The sequence below is a fragment of the Pipistrellus kuhlii genome, unplaced genomic scaffold, assembly GCF_014108245.1.
Source record: "Pipistrellus kuhlii isolate mPipKuh1 unplaced genomic scaffold, mPipKuh1.p scaffold_m20_p_111, whole genome shotgun sequence".
Lineage (NCBI taxonomy): Eukaryota > Metazoa > Chordata > Mammalia > Chiroptera > Vespertilionidae > Pipistrellus > Pipistrellus kuhlii.
This window is the reverse complement of record NW_023425418.1, coordinates 337,717-359,863: the sequence shown is the minus strand read 5'-3', so window position 1 is coordinate 359,863 and position 22,147 is coordinate 337,717. Positions and strand designations below refer to the sequence as shown.

The window sequence follows — 22,147 nt, the reverse complement described above, 5'->3', positions numbered from 1 at the left end:
TTCTGTTGATTAACCAAAGAACTTATCTACACTAATAAAAGAGAATCATGCAAATTGACCATCACTCCGCTATGCTTGCCAGCCAATCAGGAGGGAATATGCAAATTAGGACAAAGATGGCAGCCACCCAGGCACAGAGTGGCTGATGGGGCAGGGCACCTGTTAAGAGAGGGAAGGCAGGGGGAGGGAGGCGAAGGGATCTACAGGAGCAACACCCCTTTCCACCCCAAATGTTTTCATTGATTTTTAGAGAAATGGAGAGGATAGAAACATTGATTAGAGAGAAACCGATTGATTGACCCTCACACACCCCTCTACTGGGGATGGAGCCCACCATCCACCCGGGCATGTGTCCCAACTGGGATTCGAACCAGGGACCTCTTGGTGTATGGGAGGACGCTCAACCCACTGAGCCACAGGCTGGGCTTCCCTCGTTCTTCAGCCTTCTCTCCGATGGCTCCTGGGTGGACCTCTGCATCTGGTCTGACTCTGCCAATGAATACAACCTCCTCAAGTGCTTTCACCTTTATTTCTCTTGATAGACTCGTGAATGGGGAGCTCGTCGTGACAGAATGAAGTGACACGGGCGTGTTGTGTGTAAGGGGGAGGGTGCAGCCAAGGCTCTGAGCCCATCGGGTCCCACAACTCCTGTCGCTGCGCGGGCTCATTCGAACAGAAGATCCATGGGGACAACGAATGACTCGGGGGGGGGGGGGGGTAGGGGGCAGGTGAGGGATTCAGAAAATAAAGTCTGCAGAAGAAGGCCTGTGATTTTTGGGCTCCTCGTTGTCCCTCTCAATGGTCAGTTTTGGGTTGCCCTCCTTGATTTCTTCCAGCAGCTTCTGGATTTGGGCGTCAGAATGATCGATCTTCAACCTGGTGGTACAATGTGGGGGGCGGTGAGAGGGAGGAGACATTGAAGGTTTTTTTGGAGACTCATTCCAGACCCCCTGAGCGCCTGCCCGTCTCATGCGTTAGGGATTTTCAGTGACGGGACCACCTTTATGATGCCTGGTACAGTTCTATTATTGACTTGGTAGGGATGGAATATGGCATCAGGCGACCCTCCTGATGGCATAAAGCCACTGGCGAGCTTTGGGTGCTCGGAGGTTCTTGGGGGTGATTTTCACGTCCTCCTTGGTGGGAGAGATGGAACGGACGCATGCACCTGTGACATGGCTCTTATACCTACCAGCCCCATAGCTCACTCTGTCAACTTCTGCTACGTAGGTGGACCCAGGATGAGACAGACAGACTTAAGCCAAGTCAGCCAGACCAGCTTTTCTTTTTATCCTTGTTAGGCTACAGGATGCTATCTCATGACCATGCTTTTTATTTTATTAATCCTTACCCGAGGGTATTTTTCCCATTGATTATATATATATATATATATATATATATATATATATATATATATATATAATTGATTTTGTACAGAGAGGAAGGGAGAGAGACAGAGAGTTAGAAACATCGATGAGAGTCATCGATCAGCTGCCTCCTGCACACCCCCTACTGGGGATGTGCCCGCAACCAAGGTACATGCCCCTGACCGGAATTGAACCTGGGACCCCTCAGTCCCCAAGCCAGCACTCTATCCATTGAGCCAAACTGGTTCTGGCTCCCATTGATTTTTTTATTGAGAGAGGAAGGGAGGGAGTAGGGGAGGGAGTAGGAGAGAGAGAGAGAAAGAAAGAGGAAAAGAGGGGAAAAAGAGGGAAAAAGAAAGGGAAAGAGAGAGAGAGAGGGGGGGGGAAAGAGAAACATCAACGCGAGAGAGACACTTTGATTGGTTGCCTCCCCCACATGCCTGACCTGGCCAGGGATCTAACCTGCAACCAGGCACATGCCCTTAACTGGGAATCAAACCTGAGACCCTTCAGTGAGACTATAACCACTGAGCAACACCACCCAGGGCTAACCATGCTTTAGTTAACCTCTGATGATTGACAGCCGGCCCCATTTCTAAGATTCACCCCTTGGTAACTATGGTAACTATCGAGCCCAAAACCCCGGGCATGTCCCTGGACCGGGAATCGAACCGTGACCTCCTGGTTTATGGGTCTAATCAAGAGAAGGCATTGACAGACAAATTACCTGGTGACCCAAACATCAATGGATTTAAAGAGAATGTTAGCCAAAACCGGTGTGGCTCAGTGGATAGAGCGTCGGCCTGTGGACTGAAGAGTCCCAGGTTCGATTCCGGTCAAGGGCATGTACTTTGGTTGCGGGCACATCCCCAGTAGGGGGTGTGCAGGAGGCAGCTGATGGATGTTTCTCTCATTGATGTTTCTAACTCTGTCCCTCTCCCTTCCTCTCTCTAAAAAAAATTAATAATATATTTAAAAACAAAACGGAATGTTCGAGGAAGCTGTGCCTACAAGGAATCCTGTCATTGGTGCTCCCCTAAAATCTACAATCCTGGCGCAAACACTGGGGCCTCGGTGGGTCGTACCTAAGTTTCTGCAGAGGGCAGCTAGGAAGTTTCAGGACATCAGCCAGTGTCTTCATCCCGCTGTGCTCCAGGGAATTCTGGCCCAGGTCCAGACTGACGAGGTGCTGGCTGCTGCTGAGGGCCGACGCGAGGTCCCCACAACTAAACGGGATAATCCCACACCCCCATAACCTGGAGGTGAAGCACAAAAATCCATTCATTCACTCATTCATTCAACCAGTGCTTATTGGTACCGTCCCATACGCCAGGCACACTGTTGGGTCTTCAGCCTATTGCCAAGCTCGGAGGGAGTAGACCAGTGTGAGGCACTGTTGGGTCCTCAAAATATCCTTGTTGTTGAAAGTATTACACAAGCCCCTTCCCCCACTGACCTCTTTTAGCCCCCCCTGCCTCCACCCCAGCATTTACCACCCTCCAATCCTTTTTAAAAATATATATTTTATTGATTTTTTACAGAGAGGAAGGGAGATGGATAGAGAGTTAGAGAGAAACATCGATCAGCTGCCTCCTGCACACCCCTGACTGGGGATGTGCCCGCAACCAAGGTCCATGCCCTTGACCGGAATCAAATCGGGGACCTTCCAGTCTGCAAGCCGACACTCTATCCACTGAACCACACCGGTTAGGACTCTCCAATCCTTTTCATTATGAGCAGGTGGCACAATGACATGCCTACACACCTCAATATTGTCCCCAAAAGAGCTGGGGGTGGAGGGGAGGGAGACTGTCACACGGATATGTCATTTCAGACGCAGATTCAAGTACAGAAACCGTGACTGACCAGAGGCGCCTCAGGCGACACAGGGGCTTCCTCAGAGCCTCGCACAGGAACTTCACGCCCGTGACTCCGAGGTGGTTCCGCCCCAGGTCCAGGTGCGCGAGCCCGGAGCCCTCCTGCAGGAGCGCGGAGAGGGCGACGCAGCCGTCGCTGGTGATGCTGCAGTGGAACAGCCTGGAAGGAAGGAAAACACAACACAACACGGTTAGTCCTCCCGGGTGGGACGCAACCAAACCGTGATGGACAAGCTCAAGCCACGGAGTCATGGTTGCAGATTCAATCCCTGCCTCAGGTCGGGGCGTGTGCTGGAGGCAACCAATAAAAAACATATTTTAAAAATATTTGTATTGGGCCGAAACCGGTTTGGCTCAATGGATAGAGCATCGGCTTGGGGACTGAAAGGTCCTGGGTTCGATTCCGGTCAAAGGGCATGTACCTTGGTTGCAGGCATATCCCCAGTAGGGGATGTGCAAGAGGCAGCTGATCGATGACCCTCTCTCATCGATGTTTCTAACTCTCTATCTCTCTCCCTTCCTCTCTGTACAAAATCAATAAAATATATTTAAAAAAAATATTTGTATTGGCCGAAACTGGTTTGGCTCAGTGGATAGAGCATCAGCCTGCGGACTGAAAGGTCCCGGGTTCGATTCCAGTCAAGGGCATGTGCCTTGTCTGTGGGCACATCCCCAGTGGGGGGTGTGCAGGAGGCAGCTGATGGATGTTTCTCTCTCATCGATGTTTCTAACTCTCTATCCCTCTCTTCCTCTCTGTGAAAAATCAATAAAATATATTAAAAAATATTTGTATTGATTTCAGAGAGGAAGGGAGAGGGAGGGAGGGAGAGAGAGAGAGAGGAACATCAATGATGAGCATCATGGATCGGCTGCCTCCTGCACACCCCCCTACTGGGGATGGAGCTCACACCTGGTCATGTGCCCTTGGCCAGAATCAAACCCAGGACCCTTCAGTCCGAAGGCCAATGCTCTATCCACTGAGCCAAATCTGCTAGAGTGACTTATTTTAGTCGTTATTAATTTTTAAAATTGAATTTATTGGGGGTGATATTGGTTAATAAAATTATGCGGGTTTGGACATACAATTCTTTTTAAAAAACATTAAAAAAAAATCAAACCTAGAAGTCAGCTACATCCCCCAATTCCTGTAGAATAGAATACCATTTGTACTCCCCCCCCCAACACCCTTTCCCCAGGTGTCACCAGAAACAGCACACTTAGGGTAGTCAGAGAATTAAGTCCATCTGGATCCAGCACACACACACAAACACAGATACACACAAATAACACACAGACAGAGACACACAGACACACACAAACACACAGAGACACACAATACACACAGATACTCACAACACAGACACACACACAACACACAGACACACACTGAGATACACACACAGACAGATGGACACACACACACACACACACACACACACACACACACAAAGTCAGTGGGGACTTACACCAGGGTCTGCAGCTGACATTCCGGGTAGCTCAAGCCCTCACACAGAAGTCTCACCCCGTGGTCCCCAAGGTCGTTCCTGGCCAGGCACAGGTGTGTCAGCCTTGGGTTGACCATCAGACTGGAGGAGAGCTCCTTGCAGTAGGTGGCTGTGAGGTGACAGTTTTCCAGCCTGTGGTGGGGGAAGCACCACACACACCCACGGTCAGGTGGTCAGAGGGTGAGAATGTTCCAGAAGCCCTGCCGTTTTAGCTGAGAGCTCTCCTTGTTGTCAGCAGGGCTGAATCATCTGGGACGGCTAAAAAGCATGCCCCCCCAACCTGAAAAGGATTGCTTGCTGCCAGACATCTCTGAGCATCTCAATCTGCATGGTAGTGCCTCCTGTTGGCCAAACACCTGAACAGTTGTAGGCTATTTCCCAATCTGACAATGCTTCTGTAAACCTTACCCTTTGAAGTATATTATCTCCACCTTGCCTTAGGACAAATTATGTTAATAAAAAGCAAGGGTCCTGAGACAAGAAGTCTTTAGCTCCTTTAGCTGAAGCTCCACTGACCCCCAATGTCTTTTATTTTTAAAAATATATTGTATTGATTTTTTACAGAGAGGAAGGGAAAGGGTGAGAGAGTTAGAAACATTGATGAGAGAGAAACATAGATCAGCTGCTTCCTGCAACCAAGATACATGCCCTTGACTGGAATTGAACCTGGGACTCTTCAGTCTACAAGCTGATGCTCTATCCACTGAGCCAAACCAGGTAGGGCATGGACGAGATAGTTTTAAAAGGCATTGGGGCCCTAATTGGTTTGGCTCATTGGATAGAGCATCAGCCTGTGGACTGAAGGGTCCAAGGTTCAATTCCAGTCAAGGGCACGTACCTTGGTTGTGGTCACATTCCCAATGGGGAGTGTGCAGGAGGCAGCTGATGGATGTTTCTCTCTCATCGATGTTATTAGCTCTCTATCCATCTCCCTTCATCTCTGTACAAAGTCAATAATTATATATATATATATATATATATATATATATATATATATATATATACACCCTATCTCGTCCTTGGACTTCTTACTGAATCTACGCATCAGCTCCTTTCTCCAGATTGCTCAACCCTTTGCAATGCCGGGACAAGAACCCTGTCACTTGTCCACCCCCACCCTCTCTCTCCGATCACGTACACATATGTGATCACAGTCACGAAGAGACAGGAGCAAGAGAAGAGTGAGATGCCCGGGACCCAAAAATGGGAACCAAGTGTCCACCTCAGTAGGTTGCCCAGTAAATATGGGCGTTACTGTCTCTCTTCCCTATATGGTCTCAGATCTAAAAAAAATAAAAAATAAAAAATAAAATAAAAAATGAAGATGTCCCCTGGGGAAAGAGGAGACACTCACGACAGCCTCTGCAGGGTGCAGTTGGGGTGCCTCAAAGTCATGTACAGCCGCTTGGCGCCCTCGTCCTGGAACTCACTGGCCGTGATGTTCAAGCACGTGAGGGAATGGTTCGTCTCGAGGGAGGCGGCGAGGTCAGCCCACTGCTGGGCGGTGGCAGAGCAGGACACCAACCTGCAAGGAGACACGGAGGATGCCACCCTGGAGAACCAAACCCTGGACCGTGGCAGGTACCTGGTTTGCAGGTTCGATCCCCAATCCTCTTGGTTGCCTCCTGCATGAGCCCTGACCAGGGCTCGGGCCGGAAGGAGCCTGCAACTAAGTACGAGTCCTTGATCAGAATCGAACCTGGGACCCTTCGGTCCACAGGCGGACGCTCAAGCCACTGAGCCAGACTGGCCAGGGCAATAATAATAAAGCTTTCTACACGATCTCGTCCTCCGATGGGAGCCTCTAGACATCCTTATTCCAGTGGTTCTCCAACAGCCTCATCTCTACCGGGAACAGCACTGTTTCTAATCAGAATAAGAGATTCCCGTCCCCTCACCCCCCCGTTTATGCAGAATTGCCGTACAGGCGCGTGGCAGCTGTCTTCACGTGCGGCGGAGTCTCTGTGCCGGCGAGAGGTACCTGAGATATTGCAGGTTACACTTTGGGTGAAGCAGGACCCCACACAGTACGGGAAGCACGTGTTTCTGATCACTTCCTTCCAGGGTCAGGTGCGTGAGGCTCTCGTAACCACCGAGGATGGCGCAGAAGTGCCGGTAAGCATTGGCGGGGGAGAGATTTCGGAGGCTAGGGCGGAGAAAACAAACGTGAACTCTTGTACCTCCACTGCACACACACAGAGGGCTGCCCCATACTTACACATTAGAAACGGATTTCTTATTTATTTCTTATTTATTTATTTATTTATTTATTTATTTATTTATATTGTTTGAAGCATTACAAATAGTAGTACATATGTCTCCTCCCCCTATCCTTCCTCCCAGCTTCCCCCTTTCCCAGCATATGCCTTCCCCTCCTTTCCCCCTCCTCCCAGGTCTTGTGTCCATTGGTTATGCCTATATGCATGCATACAAGTCCTTCAGTTGATCTCTTACAGCCCCCAACCCCCAACCTCCCCTGCCTTCCTGCTGTAGTTTGACAGTCTGTTCAATGGTTCTTTACGTCTATATCTATTTTTTTAGAAACGAATTTCTTCTCATAGTTTCACCTTTATCGAGGTATTACCAACAAATAAAAATTATACATATTCAAGGCCTGCGATGTAATGTGTTGGACTTAATGCTTTCTAAAAGATGTATTTTAATTGATTTCAGAGAGGAAGGGAAAGGGAGAGCGAGATAGAAGTGATGAGAGAGAATCATTGATCGGCTGCCTCCTGCAAGCCCCCACTGGTGGGTTTGAGCCCAGAACCCAGGCACATGCCCTTGGCTGGAATCGAACCTGGGACCTTTCAATCCCAAGGCCAACGCTCTATCCACTGAGCCAAACCGGCCAGGACGTGGACTTCATGCTTTGATACACATGTACCTGGTGAGAGCGTCACCACCACCAAGCTAATTAGCATATCTGTCACCTCTCGCCGCCACCACTTCCTTCCTTTGTTTTGTGGTGAGAGCGCTAAGATCAGATCTCTTCATTCTTCTGGAGCTTCTTCACCTCACATGTCTGTAACTCTGTACCCCTGACTAACATCACGATTAGACACTTCAACTTACTTATTTTTTAAATCCTCACTGGAGGATATCTCCCCCCCCCCCCCCCCCCCCCCCCCCCCGCCGCCCATTGATCTTTAGAGGGAGTGGAAGGGAGGAAAAAGGGGGAAGAGAGGAAGAGAGAGAGAAAGACATATCAACTGGCTGCCTCCCATATGTGCCCCGACTGGAGCTGGGAATGGAACTTGCAATTGAGGTGCATGCCCTTGACCAGAAATTGAACCCGTGACCCTGAGCAAAATCAGCCAGGACTCTTTTTTTTTTTTTAAATCCTCACTTGAGAATATGTATTTTTCATTGATTCTAGGGAGAGTGGAAGGAAGGGGGGGGGAGAGAGAGACAGAGAGACAGAGGGAGAGAGAGAGAGAGAGACAGAGGGGGAGAGAGAGAGAGACAGAGGGGGAGAGAGAGAGAGAGAGAGAGAGAGAGAGAGAGAGAGAGAGAGAGAGAGGCCCTAACTGGTTTGGCTCAGTGGATAGAGCATCGGCCTGTGAACTGAAAGGTCCCAGGTTCGATTCCAGTCAAGGGCATGTACCTTGGTTGCGGGCACATCATCGGTAGGAGGTGTTGCAGGAGGCAGCTGATTGATGTTTCTCTCTCATTGATGTTTCTAACTCTCTCCCCCTCTCCCTTCCTCTCTGTAAAAAATCAATAAAATATATTAAAAAAAAAAATAAAGAACTCAGAGACGACTCCATAATCTCCGGCATGCCCTTGGGGTTGTATCCCCAGGGTTCGCTTCTATAATACTTACACCAGTCTCTGGAGGCTGCGGGGCGCGGAGGCGATGTTTTCACAGAGAACCCCGACCGCCGAGGCGCTGAGGGAGCTCTGGCTGATGTCCAGGGAGACCAGGTTCCTGCTGGAGCCCACCACGGCACAGAGGTCCGCCCAGAAGGGAAGCAGGTGCTGGTCGCTCTGGGACCTACGGCCACGCGACAAGGGGAGGGGGCTTACCAACACGGCTGAGCGAGGACCCTCATCTGTACGTCGTCGCGGGGGTCGTCCTTGGGGTTGCCCTGGGCACCCACCCCTAACACACAAGGACAACTCTGAAAGCTGAGGAACGGGCCTGGCCCGGTAGCCCTGTTGGTACATCGAGGTTGCAGGTTTGATCCCTGGTCAGGGCACATGCAGGCGTCTTCAAACTGCGGCCCGCAGAGGAGTCTGATCCGCCCCGCCAGGTTTTTTGGGCAGTGAGCGCAGCCGAGGTGTTACAGTAGGAATTAGTAGTTCATATAGTCCGGCCCTCCAGCTCTCTGAGGGACCGTGATCTGGCCCCCACTTTAAAAAGTTTGAGGACCCCTGAAAAGAATCAGCCAATGGCCCTAGCAGGTGTGGCTCAGTGGATAGAGCGTTGGCCTGGGGACTGAAGGATCTCAGGTTCCATTCTGGTCAGGGGCACATGCCCGGGTTGTGGGCTTGATCCCCAGTGGGGGACCTGCAAGAGGCAACTGATCAATGATTCTCTGCCATCATTGATGTTTCAATCTCTCTGTCCCTCTCTCTTCCTCTCTGTAAAAAAAAATAAAATATATTAAAAAATAAAAGGAAAAATATCCTCAGGCGAGGATTAAAAAAAAAGTAAAAGGAAATACTGGTGTTAAGTCATGCCAAGCAGGAGGCTGTCCTCCACAATGGAGCTGGCATGAGGCTAAAGGTAAAAAACACACACTCTCTCCTTCTCTCTGAAATCAATAAAAAAAAATATATTTTAAAATATTAAACTTTAAAGAAACAGCCGGAACCAGTTTGGCTCAGTAGACAGAGCGTTGGCCTGTGGACTGGAAGGTCCCAGGTTTGATTCCGGTCAAGGGCATGTACCTTGGTTGTGGGCACATCCCTGGTGGTGGCTGTGCAGGAGGCAGCTGGTCGATGTTTCTCTCTTATCGACGTTTCTAGCTCTCAATCCTCTCTGTAAAAAAAATCAATAAAAATATATTTTTTAAAAATATTAAACTTCAAAGAAACAAATCCAGTCGGTGTGGCTCAGTGGTTGAGATCACTCTATAAACTAGGAGGTCACGGTTGGATTCCCGGTCAGGGCAGGGGATCCATGACTCTTTCATCATTCATGTCTCCCTCTCCTTTTCCCTCTCCCTTTCCCTCTGAAATTTATAAATATATTTAAAAAATAAAATAAAAACACAGGTGGGGTAGGAAAGGCCAGTCCTTACCGCTCCGCCCACGTGCCCGGCTCCTGGAACCTGTCCTTCTCCGCGAAGATGCCCTTCACCTGCAGCGAGAGCTTGCACAGGGCCCGGCTGTGCCCGAGGCAGTAGGCCGCGTGCACCAGGTCCCGCTCGCTCTGCAGGTGCAGGGCCAGCTCCGTGACGGGCGCCAGCGCCTCCCGCACCAGCGCCCCGTCCTGGGACTCGTACAGGCAGCGCAGCAGCTCCCGGGTGTCCGCCCTGGAGGAGGAGGGCCGGTCCCCGGCAGCGCGCATCGCCAGCAGCAGCTCCTGCCTCACCTCCCGGCACACGCGGCAGCCGAAGGCGGCCTCCAGCTCCTGGGCGCGCTCCTCGTTGGCCAGGCCGAACAGGAAGCGGCCCACGTGGGCCAGGCTGGGGTTCCGCAGCCGCTCCTCCTTGGAGAGCAGCGCGCGCAGGTCCCCAATGCCTTGCGCGCAGCCACAGCCGCAGCCGCCCGCGCCGCTGTCCAGCAGGTAGAACAGGGCGGCCAGGAACTGCTGGACGCTGAGGTGCAGGAAGGCGTAGCAGCCCTCGCAGTCTGCATCTGCCTGCAGCACCTTGCCTTCCAGGAAAGGGCGCAGGTCGGCCTCGCTGACGCCCAGCTGCCCGAGATCTTGGCCATCGAACAGGGACTTGTGCGCCCAGACGCCCTGGGCGGCCAGGAGGCTCAGGGCGCGGAGCACAGTGGGGAGGCGCGGGGCGGGGGCTGCCAGGTGGGGGCACTGGCCGCACAGGAAGCGCAGGAACAGCGAGGTGGGGGTCCGGCAGGTGGAGGCCGGGTCCTCCCCCTTGTCCAGCTGCCCCTTCAGGCAGGTGCACGCGACCCAGCACACGGCGGGCGCCGCGCCCATGCGGAACAGCGCCGGGCTGGCCTTCATGCCCTGGAAGGCGCGCAGGGCCTGGTCCTGCTGCTCAAAGTGCTCCAGGAAGTAGCCCCTGCGCTCCGCCTCCTGGAACCCCTCCACCTGGACCAGCAGCGGCTGGTCCAGCAGGAGCCGCAGCTCGCCCAGGGCCTCGGGGCGCGTGGTGACCAGCAGCGTGGCCTTGGGCAGCAGCTTCCTCTTCAGCAAGCTGCCCAGCAGGACGGGCACGGGCTTGGGCTCCTTCCAGTCGCCGCAGATGTCATGGATGAGGGAGCCCGAGGGGACTCGGAGCTCGTCAAAGCCGTCGACAACCACCAGGACCTCCTGGCCCTGGGCGAGGACCTGGCGGCCGGCCTCCTGTGCGTCTGGACGTTTCTTGGCCAGGAGTTCCGCGAAGGTGCAGGCGCAGGCGCCCTGGCGGCCCAGCTCCTTGCAGCTGAGGTAGAAGGCGGAGGGCAGGGTCGCAGGGAGGTGGTCCTGGGCCCAGTCCAGCATCCACTTCTTGGCCAGCGTGGTTTTGCCCACGCCCGCCGCGCCCTGCAGCACCACGGTGTGCGGGAAGGGCCCGGCCGGCGCGTGGGGGTTGCGGAAGGGGACCAGGCTCTCATATCCCTGCGGGAATGTTTGGGGGTGTTCGCTGGCTTTGGGCCAAAGGTTTTGCTTCCAGATGGGCCCAGAAGTCTTCCATATGTTGCTGTACGCGTCCTGCTGACCTGCAGGGAGAGGAGAGGAGGGAGAGGCGGGGTCTAGCTGGTTAAGCATTGGGAACAGAGTGATTTGTGTCCAGTAGGAAAGAAACAGGCCACACACACACACACCTACACAGACACACACACACACACACAATACACACATAGACCCCCACACACAGACACACCCACAGACACTCCCCTAGACACACAGATACACACACACAGAGACACACCCGCAGACACCCCCCTAGACAGACACACCCGCAGACACACCCGCAGACACCCCCCTAGACACACACAGACACCCCCAGACACCCCCCAGACACCCCTTCAGACATCCCCCCAGACACACAGACACCCACACACAGACACCTCCCCCCCCCCCCCGACATATACATAGACACACTCAGGCAGACACACACAGGCACACACACACACACGGGGAAGTGAGGTTTCTAAAGAGCCACCCGATGCTGAGCTTGGGCCAGGGAGATCTGAGTCACACCTGGCGTTTCTCCTTCCGAACTTTCCGTTGCATCTTCTTGGTTGGTGACACTTCCGCCCTGTACTTGAGCGAGCTCTGTAATGTAGAGATTAGGGTGAGCTTGCCACAGAACAGGTGCATGTTACAGGCAGTGGAACATGACACGGCCTGGATGAAGAATGAACTGAATGGAGAGCATGGATGGGCCTGGAGGGTGCTGCGCCCAGTGATGTACCTCAGACAGAGAAAGACAAATGCCACACGATGTCACTTATATGTGGAATCTAATAAACAAAATAAACTATCAAAACAATAAAACAGACTTGCCCTGGTTAGAGCATGGGCCTGTGGACCAAAAGGTCCCAAGTTCGATTCAGTTCAAGGGCACATGCCTCCCAGTAGGAGGCTTGCAGGAGGCAGCCAATCAATGATTCTCTCTCATCATTGATGTTTTTCTCTCTCCCTTCCTCTTGAAATCAATAAAAATATATTAAAAAAACCACAACAGACTCACAGATACAGAGAACAGACTGACAACTGCCAGAGGGGAGGGTGTTGTGGGTCTGGGTGAAAAAGGGGAAGGGACCAAGCCAAACAACAATAACTCAACTTTCCTGCCAGGAGGCAACAGGGTTTGGGGGAAAATAGAGGATAAAGCGGGGTAAATGGTGATGGAAGGAGCCTTGACTTGGGGTGGTGAACACACAGTGCCATATACAGATGAGGTGTTGTAGAATTCTACCCAACACTTGTATGATTTTATTAACTCATATCACCCCAATAAATTCAATAGAAGAGGGAAAGAATGTCATCGTAATAACTTTGTATGGTGCCAGGTGGGTACTAGACAGATCAGGGGGAACGTGTCTTAAGTTATGTAAATGTCTAATCACTATGATGTATACCTGAACCTATATTATACGTCATCTGTAATGAAAAAATAAAACGATAGAAAGAATACTTAAAAAAAAATAGGTGTAGTTATTTCAGCGGAAGTGTGGTGATAAATAATAGGCTCTAGGGAGTAGAAAATCTAATCTAAATTATTTTAAAAAATATACAGTTTATTGATTTTTTTACAGAGAGGAATAGAGAGGGATAGAGTTAGGTATATTGATTAAAGAGAAACATCGATTAGCTGCCACCTGCACACCCCCTACTGGGGATGTGCTGCAACCAAGGTACATGCCCTTGACCAGAATCGAACCTGGGACTCTTGAGTCCGCAGGCTGATGCTCTATCCATTGAGCCACACTGGTTAGGGCTAATCTAAATTCTTGGTCTACAAGTTGTGTTGGCATGTGTGACCGTGTGATGGCTGGACTCACAGAGACGAAGAAAGCAAATTAATCCCTAAATTGAGTTTCAAGGCCTCGACCTGGTAGAACCATGAACAAGAAGTCATTGCTCTATTGAAGCTCGATGTGATTTGCCCTGGCCACCAGGACTCAGAGTGTCCCCCATGCAACAAATCAGGGCACATGCCTAGGTTTCGGGTTTGGTCCCCGGGCTGGCCATGTGAGGGAGGCAACCAATCAACGTTTCTCACTCATATCAATGTCTTCTCTCTCCCTCCCTCTCTTAACCCATCTCCCAACACACACACACACACACACACACACACACACACACACACACACAGAAAAATAAATACAAAGAAAAACCCACCACCTGGCAGACTTGGGGGAAAAACTAATGCTACATGGACTAGGATAGTGGTTGGCAAACTCATTAGTCAACAAAGCCAAATATCAACAGTACAACGACTGAAAATTTCTTTTGAGAGCCCAATTTTTAAAACTTAAACTCCTTCTAACGCCACTTCTTCAAAATAGACTCGCCCAGGCCGTGGTCTATTTTGTGGAAGAGCCACACTCAAGGGGCGAAAGAGCTGCAGTTTGCCGACCAGTTGAGGTTAAGTCTTCACCATGGTTGCTCTGTGAGGGTCTCCCTTTGATACAATTAAAGTTGTCTGGGAATCTTAAAGTATATCTTAAAGTACAAAATCTAAGAGACACTCTCTCCAACGTACTCCTAATTTTCCTAGGAAGTGAATTCTTTTTCTTTCCAATAGTCATTTCTCTCCTCTAGGGAGGAGACATCCCCCATGAGATAGTGGGTGATTGTATATGTTGGAGAAAATGAGATTGGAGGGAGGTGGGGTTCCCAAATGAGAGGACATGGAAAATCGGGGGAAGGGATTCTCTTAGCTTCCTCTAACACTGGATGTTCCAAGACCGACCTGGCTCTTCTTCTTTTCCTCCTCCTCCTTCTCTTCCTCCTCCTCCTTTTCTTCCTTCTCCTCTTCCTTGTCCTCCTCTTCCTTCTCCTTCTCCTTCATGCTGTTGTATTTTTTCCTCGTTTGTACATTTGGGTTCCCAAGTCCTTGCTATCCCTGAAGAAAAGAAGGGACATGATGGGCTTGTCGCTGTACCAGTATGGAGTCTTCAGTTTGGCAGAGGTGGGACTTCAAGGTGGTTCAAGGTCAACCGTTGGGTCTCAGTGTTTAAGCCCAGGCCACATAGGAAGGGTGCCAAGGATGTACGAGAGATGAAGTGTGCCAGGCCATGACATCAGGCTTACATGCCTTTTCTGGCAAGGGGCTGCCGATGGAGGTAAGAATACATGGTCAGGACCCTGGATAGAGAGCTCAGGTGGTTAGCATGCTATCCTAACACACCAAGGCTGTGAGTTCAACCCCTGTTCAGGGCACATACAAGAATCAATCAATGAATGCATCATTAAGTGGAACAACAAGCCCTGACCAGTTTAGCTCAGTGGATAGGTCATCAGCCTGCAGACTGAAGGGTCCCAGGTTTGATTTTGGTCAAGGGCATGTACCTTGGTTGTGGGCACATCCCCAGTAGGGAGTGTGCAGGAGGCAGCTGATGGATGTTTCTCTCTCATCTATGTTTCTAACTCTCTATCCCTCTCCCTTCCTCTCTGTAAAAAAGTCAATAAAATATATTAAAAAAAGGGGATCATCAAGCCAACGCCCCCCCCCCCCTTAAAAAAAAAAAAAAAAGAATACTCGGTCTGAGCCCTGGCTGTTGTGGCTCAGTGGTTAGAGTGTCGGCCCATGCATCGAAGGGTTGCAAGTTTGATTCCCAGTCAAGGGTATGTACCTGGATTGCAGGTTTGACTCACAGCCCAGGTCAGGCACATATGGGAGGCAACCAATCCATGTGTATCTCTCTCACATTGATGCTTCTCTCTCTCTATCCCTTTCCCCTCCCTCTCCCTCTCTTCCACTAAAAATCAATGGGAAAAATATCCTGTGGTGAGGATCCACCAAAAACAAACAAAAACAAAAACACACCAGGTGAAAACTATTTAGTTCGTAGGTGGGTGGGACTGGCTTTGTGAGTCAGAGCTGGCAACCCCTGCCCCGTCGAGGCCCTGGCCACAGGGAAGTCTAACACCCAGCGTATCTAGGTCCCAAGAGAAAGCTCCCTCTGATTTCTAGTGTCCATTCTGCTCCATGTTACCTCTCCACGCCTTACACCTCCTACCACCGCCACCTGCGTGACCTCGGAGAGGAGGTCTTGTACTTCTTGGCCGTCTGAGCGCTTGGCATAATATGTTCCTTAAATCCCCAAATCTCACATTAAAACAAAACAAAACAAAACAAAAACAAAAAGACTGTCAAGGAGATAACTTACCCGATGGTGGAATTGCGTTTTCCTGAAGAGACTTCAAGGCCGCTTCTGAAAAAGCAGGGGGTGAGAGATGTGCGGCTTTCAGAGCCGGACCCTGAACTGAGTACAACGCTGGTGTTCCTCACGGTGCTTTCAGACCTGTAACTTCCCTAATCCCTCACCTGACTGCTCAGCAGTTAGCGTCAATCTATGAACCTGGATGTCACAGTTTGATTCCCAGTCAGGGCACATGTATGTATATGTATTTGTATATATAGGTATTTGTATAGGTACATGTATAGGTACATGTATAGGTACATGTATAGGTACATGTATAGGTACATGTATAGGTATATGCATATGTATAATAAAGACAGGGGACACTAAGCTAAAAATGAAGCACCAGTTGAAATAAAACCAGAAAAAAATTTAAATATATATTTGTATTAATTTCAGAGAGAAAGGGAGAGGGAGAGAGAGATGGAAACATCTATAATAATAAAAGCATAATATGCTAATTAGACCACAAGTCCTTCCAGATGAAGTTGGGGTTGAAAGGGAAGCCAGTGTCAGCAGCCGGGGGAAGAAAGGCCTCCTCTTGCGCAAATTTTGTGCATGGGGCCTCTAGTCAACCATGAGAGAGAATCATGGATCAGCTGCCTCCTGCATGCCCTCCACTGGGGACAGAGCCCACAACTTGGGTATGTGCCCTGACTGGGAATTGAACCGTGACCTTCTGGTTCATAGAGCAGTGTTCAACCACTGAGCAACACAGGCCTGGTCAGAAATTTTTTTGAAAAAGAAAAAAAGTCATAGGAGGCGGCTACTATGTCAGGTAGTAGAGCCCTTCAAGTAGGAATTAAACACTTGGGGATGTACACAGGCATCGTCTAGGACAGTGGTCGGCAAACCGTGGCTCGTGAGCCACATGTGGCTCTTTGGCCCCTTGAGTGTGGCTCTTTCACAAAATACCACATGTGCAGGAGCGCATGTACAGTGCGATTGAAATTTCGTGGCCCATGTGCAGAAGTCGGTTTTCGGCCTGGGTGAGTCTGTTTTGAGGAAGTGGCGTTAGAACACTCAAGGGGCCAAAGAGCTGTGGTTTGCCGACCACTGACCTTGGAAACCTTGAAGAACCCCATGCCAATGGCTGGGCCTAGAGGGTATGATGCTCAGTGAAATGAGCCAGGCAGAGAAAGACAAGGACCACAAGGTCTCAGGCATCTGTGGAATCTAAAGAACAAAACCAACCAACCAAGCAACCAACCAACCAAAGATAAAGACTCAGAGTTAAAAACTGGTGGTTGTCAGATGGGAGGGGCTTGGATTGCTGAGTGAAAAAGGGGAAGGCATTCACATGCCCAAATTGGGCCCAACCCACGTGGCTCAGTGGTTGAACCTTGACCTATGAACCAGAAGGTCACAGTTCGATTCCAGGTCAGAGTCAGGGCACATGCTTGGGTTGTGGGCTCGGTCCCCAGCAGGGGGCATGCAAGGGGCAGCTGATTACTGATTCTCTCTCATCACTGATGTCTCTCTCTCACTCCCTCTTCCTCTCCCCTCTTCTCTGAAATCAATAAAAATATGTTTTAAAAAGTGCAGATTGAAGTCACAGAATAGTCATGGGATATAAAGTACAGCATAGGAAATATACACTGAGTGGCCAGATGATGATGATCTCTGAACGCATAATAATCTGGCCACTCAGTGTATTTGTATATAATTAGAGGCCCAGTGCATGAATTCATGCATGGGTGGTCCTTCCAGCCTGGCCAGGGGGAGAGGACATGAGTGGTTGGCCGCCTGCTTGCTGGTCGAACTCCTGGTTGAGGGGATCATTTGCATATTAGCCTTTAAAAAAAATATATTTTATTGATTTTCCACAGAAAGAAAGGGAGAGGGATAGAGAGCTGGAAACATCAATGAGAGAGAAACATCGACCATCTGCCTCCTGTACACCTCCTACTGGGTTATGTGCCCACAACCAATGTACATGCCCTTGACCAGAATCAAACCTGGGACCCCTCAGTCCGCAGACCAACGCTCCATCCACTGAGCCAAACCGGTTTCGGCTGCATATTAGCCTTTTATTCTATAGGACACACATGGAGTGGCCAGATTATTATTTGTCCAGAGATCATCATCATCTGGCCACTCAGTGTAGTCAACAGTTTTGGAAGGACGGGACACAGGAGAGATTAACCAGAGAACTTATAGGCACATATGCACCACCCATGGACACAGACAGTATCGCCATGAAGGCCTGGAGAGGAAGGGGGAGTGGGGTAGAGGGAGTCCATGTGGGAAGAAGTGGGGACATCTGTAATACTTTCAACAATAAAAATAAATTTAAAAAATCCCAAACAAACCAGAGTTGTAATAACTATGTACAGTGTCTGATCGGTACTACAGTTATTGCTGGAATCATTTGGTAAGGTATGCGAATGTCACCAAGACCAGTTTGGCTCAGTGGATAGAGCGTCGGCCTGCGGACTGAAGGGTCCCAGGTTCGATTCCGGTCAAGGGCATGTGCCTTGGTTGCGGGCGCATCCCCAGTGCGGGGTGTGCAGGAGGCAGCTTGTCTCTTTCTCCCCTCTCCCTTCCTCTCTAAAAAATAAAAATATAAAAAAGGTATGCGGATGTCTACCCACTATGCTGTCCACCTGAATCTAATATGAAATAATATGGAATGTCAAATTGTAATAATAAAAAAGGAACTACATGCCTAGGGGGAGCTGTAGATCAGTGAGTGACATGGGCATCTCCAGCGATCGGTGCCAGATGTCAGTATATTTCAAACTCCCCAGGAGATCTCACGAACAGTGAGAGTGGGGAACCCCGTGACATAAAACATGGCTCTCCACTCAGGGGACACTTGGCCACATGTGTAGACATCTTTGGTTGTCACCAGCGGGGGTGGGGGGGTGGGGGGGCAATGTGCTGCAAGCATGTAAGGGTTAGAGGTGTTGGGATGCCAGCGCCCAGGTACCAGGGGTGCTGCTAACTATTCCACAGGGCATGGAACGTCCCTTTCTTTCCCCAAGAGAGTCACCCAGCCCCCAATGCTGCTGACCTAAAGCACCGTAGGGGTTGCAATGTATGAATGTGTGTAAGGATGTTTATAGACCTAGTACTACATGGGGAAGGAAACATTATAATAGTAAGTAGGGATTAAAAACAAAACAGAGCCGAAAACGGTGTGGCTCAGTGGATAGAGCGTCAGTCTGTGGACTGAAGAGTCCTGGGTTCAATTCTGGTCAAGAATATGTACCTTGGTTGCGGGCACATCCCCAGTAGGGGGTGTGCAGGAGGCAGCTGGTTGATGTTTCTCTCTCATTGATGTTTCTAGCTCTCTATTCCTCTCCCTTCCTCTCTGTAAAAAAAAAAAAAAAAAAAAAAAAAAAAAAAAAAAAAAAAAATCAATAAAATATATTAAAAAAAGAGGAATAGCTAGGATATAAGTGGCGAGGATATTAAGTGGCGAGGATATAAGGACAACATAGACGGATTAACAAGAACAGACCCAGAGATAAGGAGCCATGGATCAGACTGTTGGATCTCAGAGGGAGGGTGGGGATAAAAGGGAGAGATCAACCAAAAGACTTATGTGCACACATGTGAGCCTAACCAGTGGTCAAGGACAATAGGGCGGTAGGGGCATGAGTGTGGGAGTTGGGGGATTGGAATGGAGGGTTGAGGACAAATATGTAATTACCTTAATCAATAAAGAAATTAATAAAAAATAAAAAATAAATATTTTAAAAAAGAAATAGCTAGGATATAAGTGGCAAGGATATTAAGTGGCAAGGATATAAGAATGACACTTTGTGTTGAGCCCAGGTGGCACCTCCGAGGTTCCCTGTTATCTACTTCTCAAACCCTGGACACCCCCTCCTCCCCCAGGACACAGGGCGGCCTCCCGCCGGCTCACCTCTGAGCTCGTCCTTGGCTCTCTTGGACAGATCCGTCCGGTTCATCTTGTCGAAGACCTGGATGGTCACCATCTCCACCCAGAAGATGGGGCAGCAGGTGGTGAGGATCTCCGCCAGCTGCCGCCCGCTAGCCTCGTCCACCTCCGCCTGGGAGACGTGCTGCAGTCCATCTTGTGGGGGAAGGGTCCTCAGCAGAGACTTGAACTTGCTCAGCTCCTCCTGCTCCAGCTGCTCCAGGAGAGGCCGCAGGTTGAAGTCCATCTTGTCCTGTGTGGGAGAGCGGAGCTTTTGGCCGTGGACAGCTACGTGGCCACTAGAAAGAAGGGAACCCTTATCTTTCGCGACAGCGTGGACGAGGAGGGGCCTGGAGAGCAGTGTGCTAAGTGAAATAAGCCAGTCAGAGAGAGACCACGATCGCGTGATCTCACTTATACATGGAGTCTAATCAACAAAATAAACTGACCAACAAGATAGGTCCAGAGACATGGCAGCATGGAACAGATGGACAGACCTCAGAGGAGGAGGATGGAGGATGAAGGGGAGGAGCAGGGCTAACCAAAGAACACATATGCATCTAGGCATAGCCTGTGGACACAACAATAGCGTGGGGGAAGGCCTGGGGTGGGGCAGGGGTGGGTGCAGAGAGGCAAAGGAGTGGAAAATGGGGGACATCTGTAATACTGTCAACAATAAGCTAAAAACGAATAAATAAAATAAAAGGCAAAGTAAAAAGTGGCGGTACATTTACACAATGGAGTACTATGTGGCTGTAAAGATGGAAATCCTTCCTGGCCAGTGTGGCTCAGTGGTTGAGCAAAAGACCTATGAACCAGAAGGTCACGGTTCGATTCCCAGTCAGGTCAAGGGCACAGGTTGCGGGCTCATTCCTCAGTGTGGGGCATGCAGGAGGCAACACATCCATGATTCTCTCCCATCATTGATGTTTCTATCTCTCTCCCCCTCTCCCTTCCTCTCTGAAACCAATAAAAATATATTAAAAAAAAAAAGGGAAGGAAGTCTTACCTTTTGCAACAGCATGGATGGACCTGGAGATTAGACAAATACCATATGATCTCACTTACATGTGGACTCTAATGAACAAAACGAACCGACGCACAAAATAGAGGTACAGAGGCCTGGGTACAGGGGACAGACAGCTGGAGGAGGGAAGGGGAGTGGGAGGGGCTGGACAAAAGGAGGTGAAGGGATTACTCAAAGGACATCTGTGCATAACCCACAGACAACAGATGAGGGTGGTGGTGGCCAGAGGGGGTGGGGACAGACTGGATGGAGGTGAGCAAAGGATGGGAAAACGGGGGACCCTTTTAAAAAAAAAAATATATATATATATATTTATTGATTTTTTTACAGAGAGGAAGAGAGAGGGATATAGAGTCAGAAACATCGATGATAGAGAATCTTCGATCAGCTGCCTCTTGCACACCCCCTACTGGGGATGTGCCTGCAACCAACGTACATGCCCTTGACCAGAATCGAACCCGGGATCCTTCAGTCCACAGACTGATACTCTATCCACTGAGCCAAACCGGTTTCGGTAATGGGGGACCTTAATAGTGTCAACAATAAAAAACAAACAAAACAACCATGGCAACTACCCCATTCCTAATGCCATTTGTATGCAAATCAGGTGTTACCCATCTAATTTAGCCCTCACTGAAAGGCTTGAATGAGATCACATGTAAGGACGATTCTTTTAAAACGGAAAGGCACTGAAGACTGATTCATCTGCCTCTCAGCATAACAATGATTGCTTGTCTCATTTTCAATTCTTATAAGTATATCTCCAGTAGGACATGATTTCACTCATCTGGGGGAAATGGTGAACAACATAGACAGATGAACAAGAACAGACCCAGATCCAAGGAGTCATCGGTCAGACTGTCGGACCTCAGAGAGAGGGTGGGGATAAAAGGGAGAGATCAACCAAAGGACTTGTGTGCACACATATGAGCCTTAACAGTGGTCAAGGACAATAGGGGGGTGGGGGCATGCATGGAGGTGGGTGGGAGATTGGAATGGAGGGTTGAGGACAAATATGTGGTACCTTAATCAATAAAGAAATTAATGAAAAAAAACACACACACACACAGGGAAAGGAGATTTAGAGAGATGAGTGACTGTCTTTCTCTGCCAGCTGTGGCCTGTGGAAGCAAACACTTGAATCAGACCAGCCTTCCTTCAGGTGCTGTGATCTCAGGAATTGACTCCCATAGACACACCCCCCCCCTCGCCCGCCCCCGCTCCCCTCATCCGGGCATCAGCTGCAAAAACAAGGGCATTTCAGAAGAGAAGCACCAACTGGTTAAATCCAGAATAAGGTCTCCTGTGAAGGCTGGGAGACGAGCCAATGGAGTGAAATGGGTCAGAACCTGGTGGGCCTTTGAGGCCGTGGATGGTTAGGCCACCCGCATCGAGTAGCTACAGCGGGAAGAGAAAAGTCACACCTGCAACGGGTCCACAATCACAGCAACGAACCATATCTTGCACCCAAGGAGTGTGTCTAC

General features: G+C 49.9%; 1 protein-coding gene across 1 annotated transcript; it reads right to left on the bottom strand.

The window, feature by feature from the left end:
* Positions 1–726: 726 nt before the first annotated feature.
* Positions 727–20,058, bottom strand: NLRP2 (NLR family pyrin domain containing 2). The gene is made up of 12 exons (XM_036432530.2): positions 20,051–20,058; positions 19,622–19,935; positions 15,715–15,759; positions 12,074–12,148; positions 9,999–11,589; positions 8,576–8,746; positions 6,731–6,895; positions 6,104–6,274; positions 4,711–4,881; positions 3,234–3,404; positions 2,453–2,623; positions 727–876 (listed from the first exon to the last, which is right to left on the bottom strand). The coding sequence occupies exons 1-12, from the start codon at positions 20,056–20,058 to the stop codon at positions 738–740; spliced, it is 3,192 nt and encodes a 1,063-aa protein (XP_036288423.1). The 3' UTR covers positions 727–737.
* Between the last annotated feature and the right edge of the window lie 2,089 nt (positions 20,059–22,147).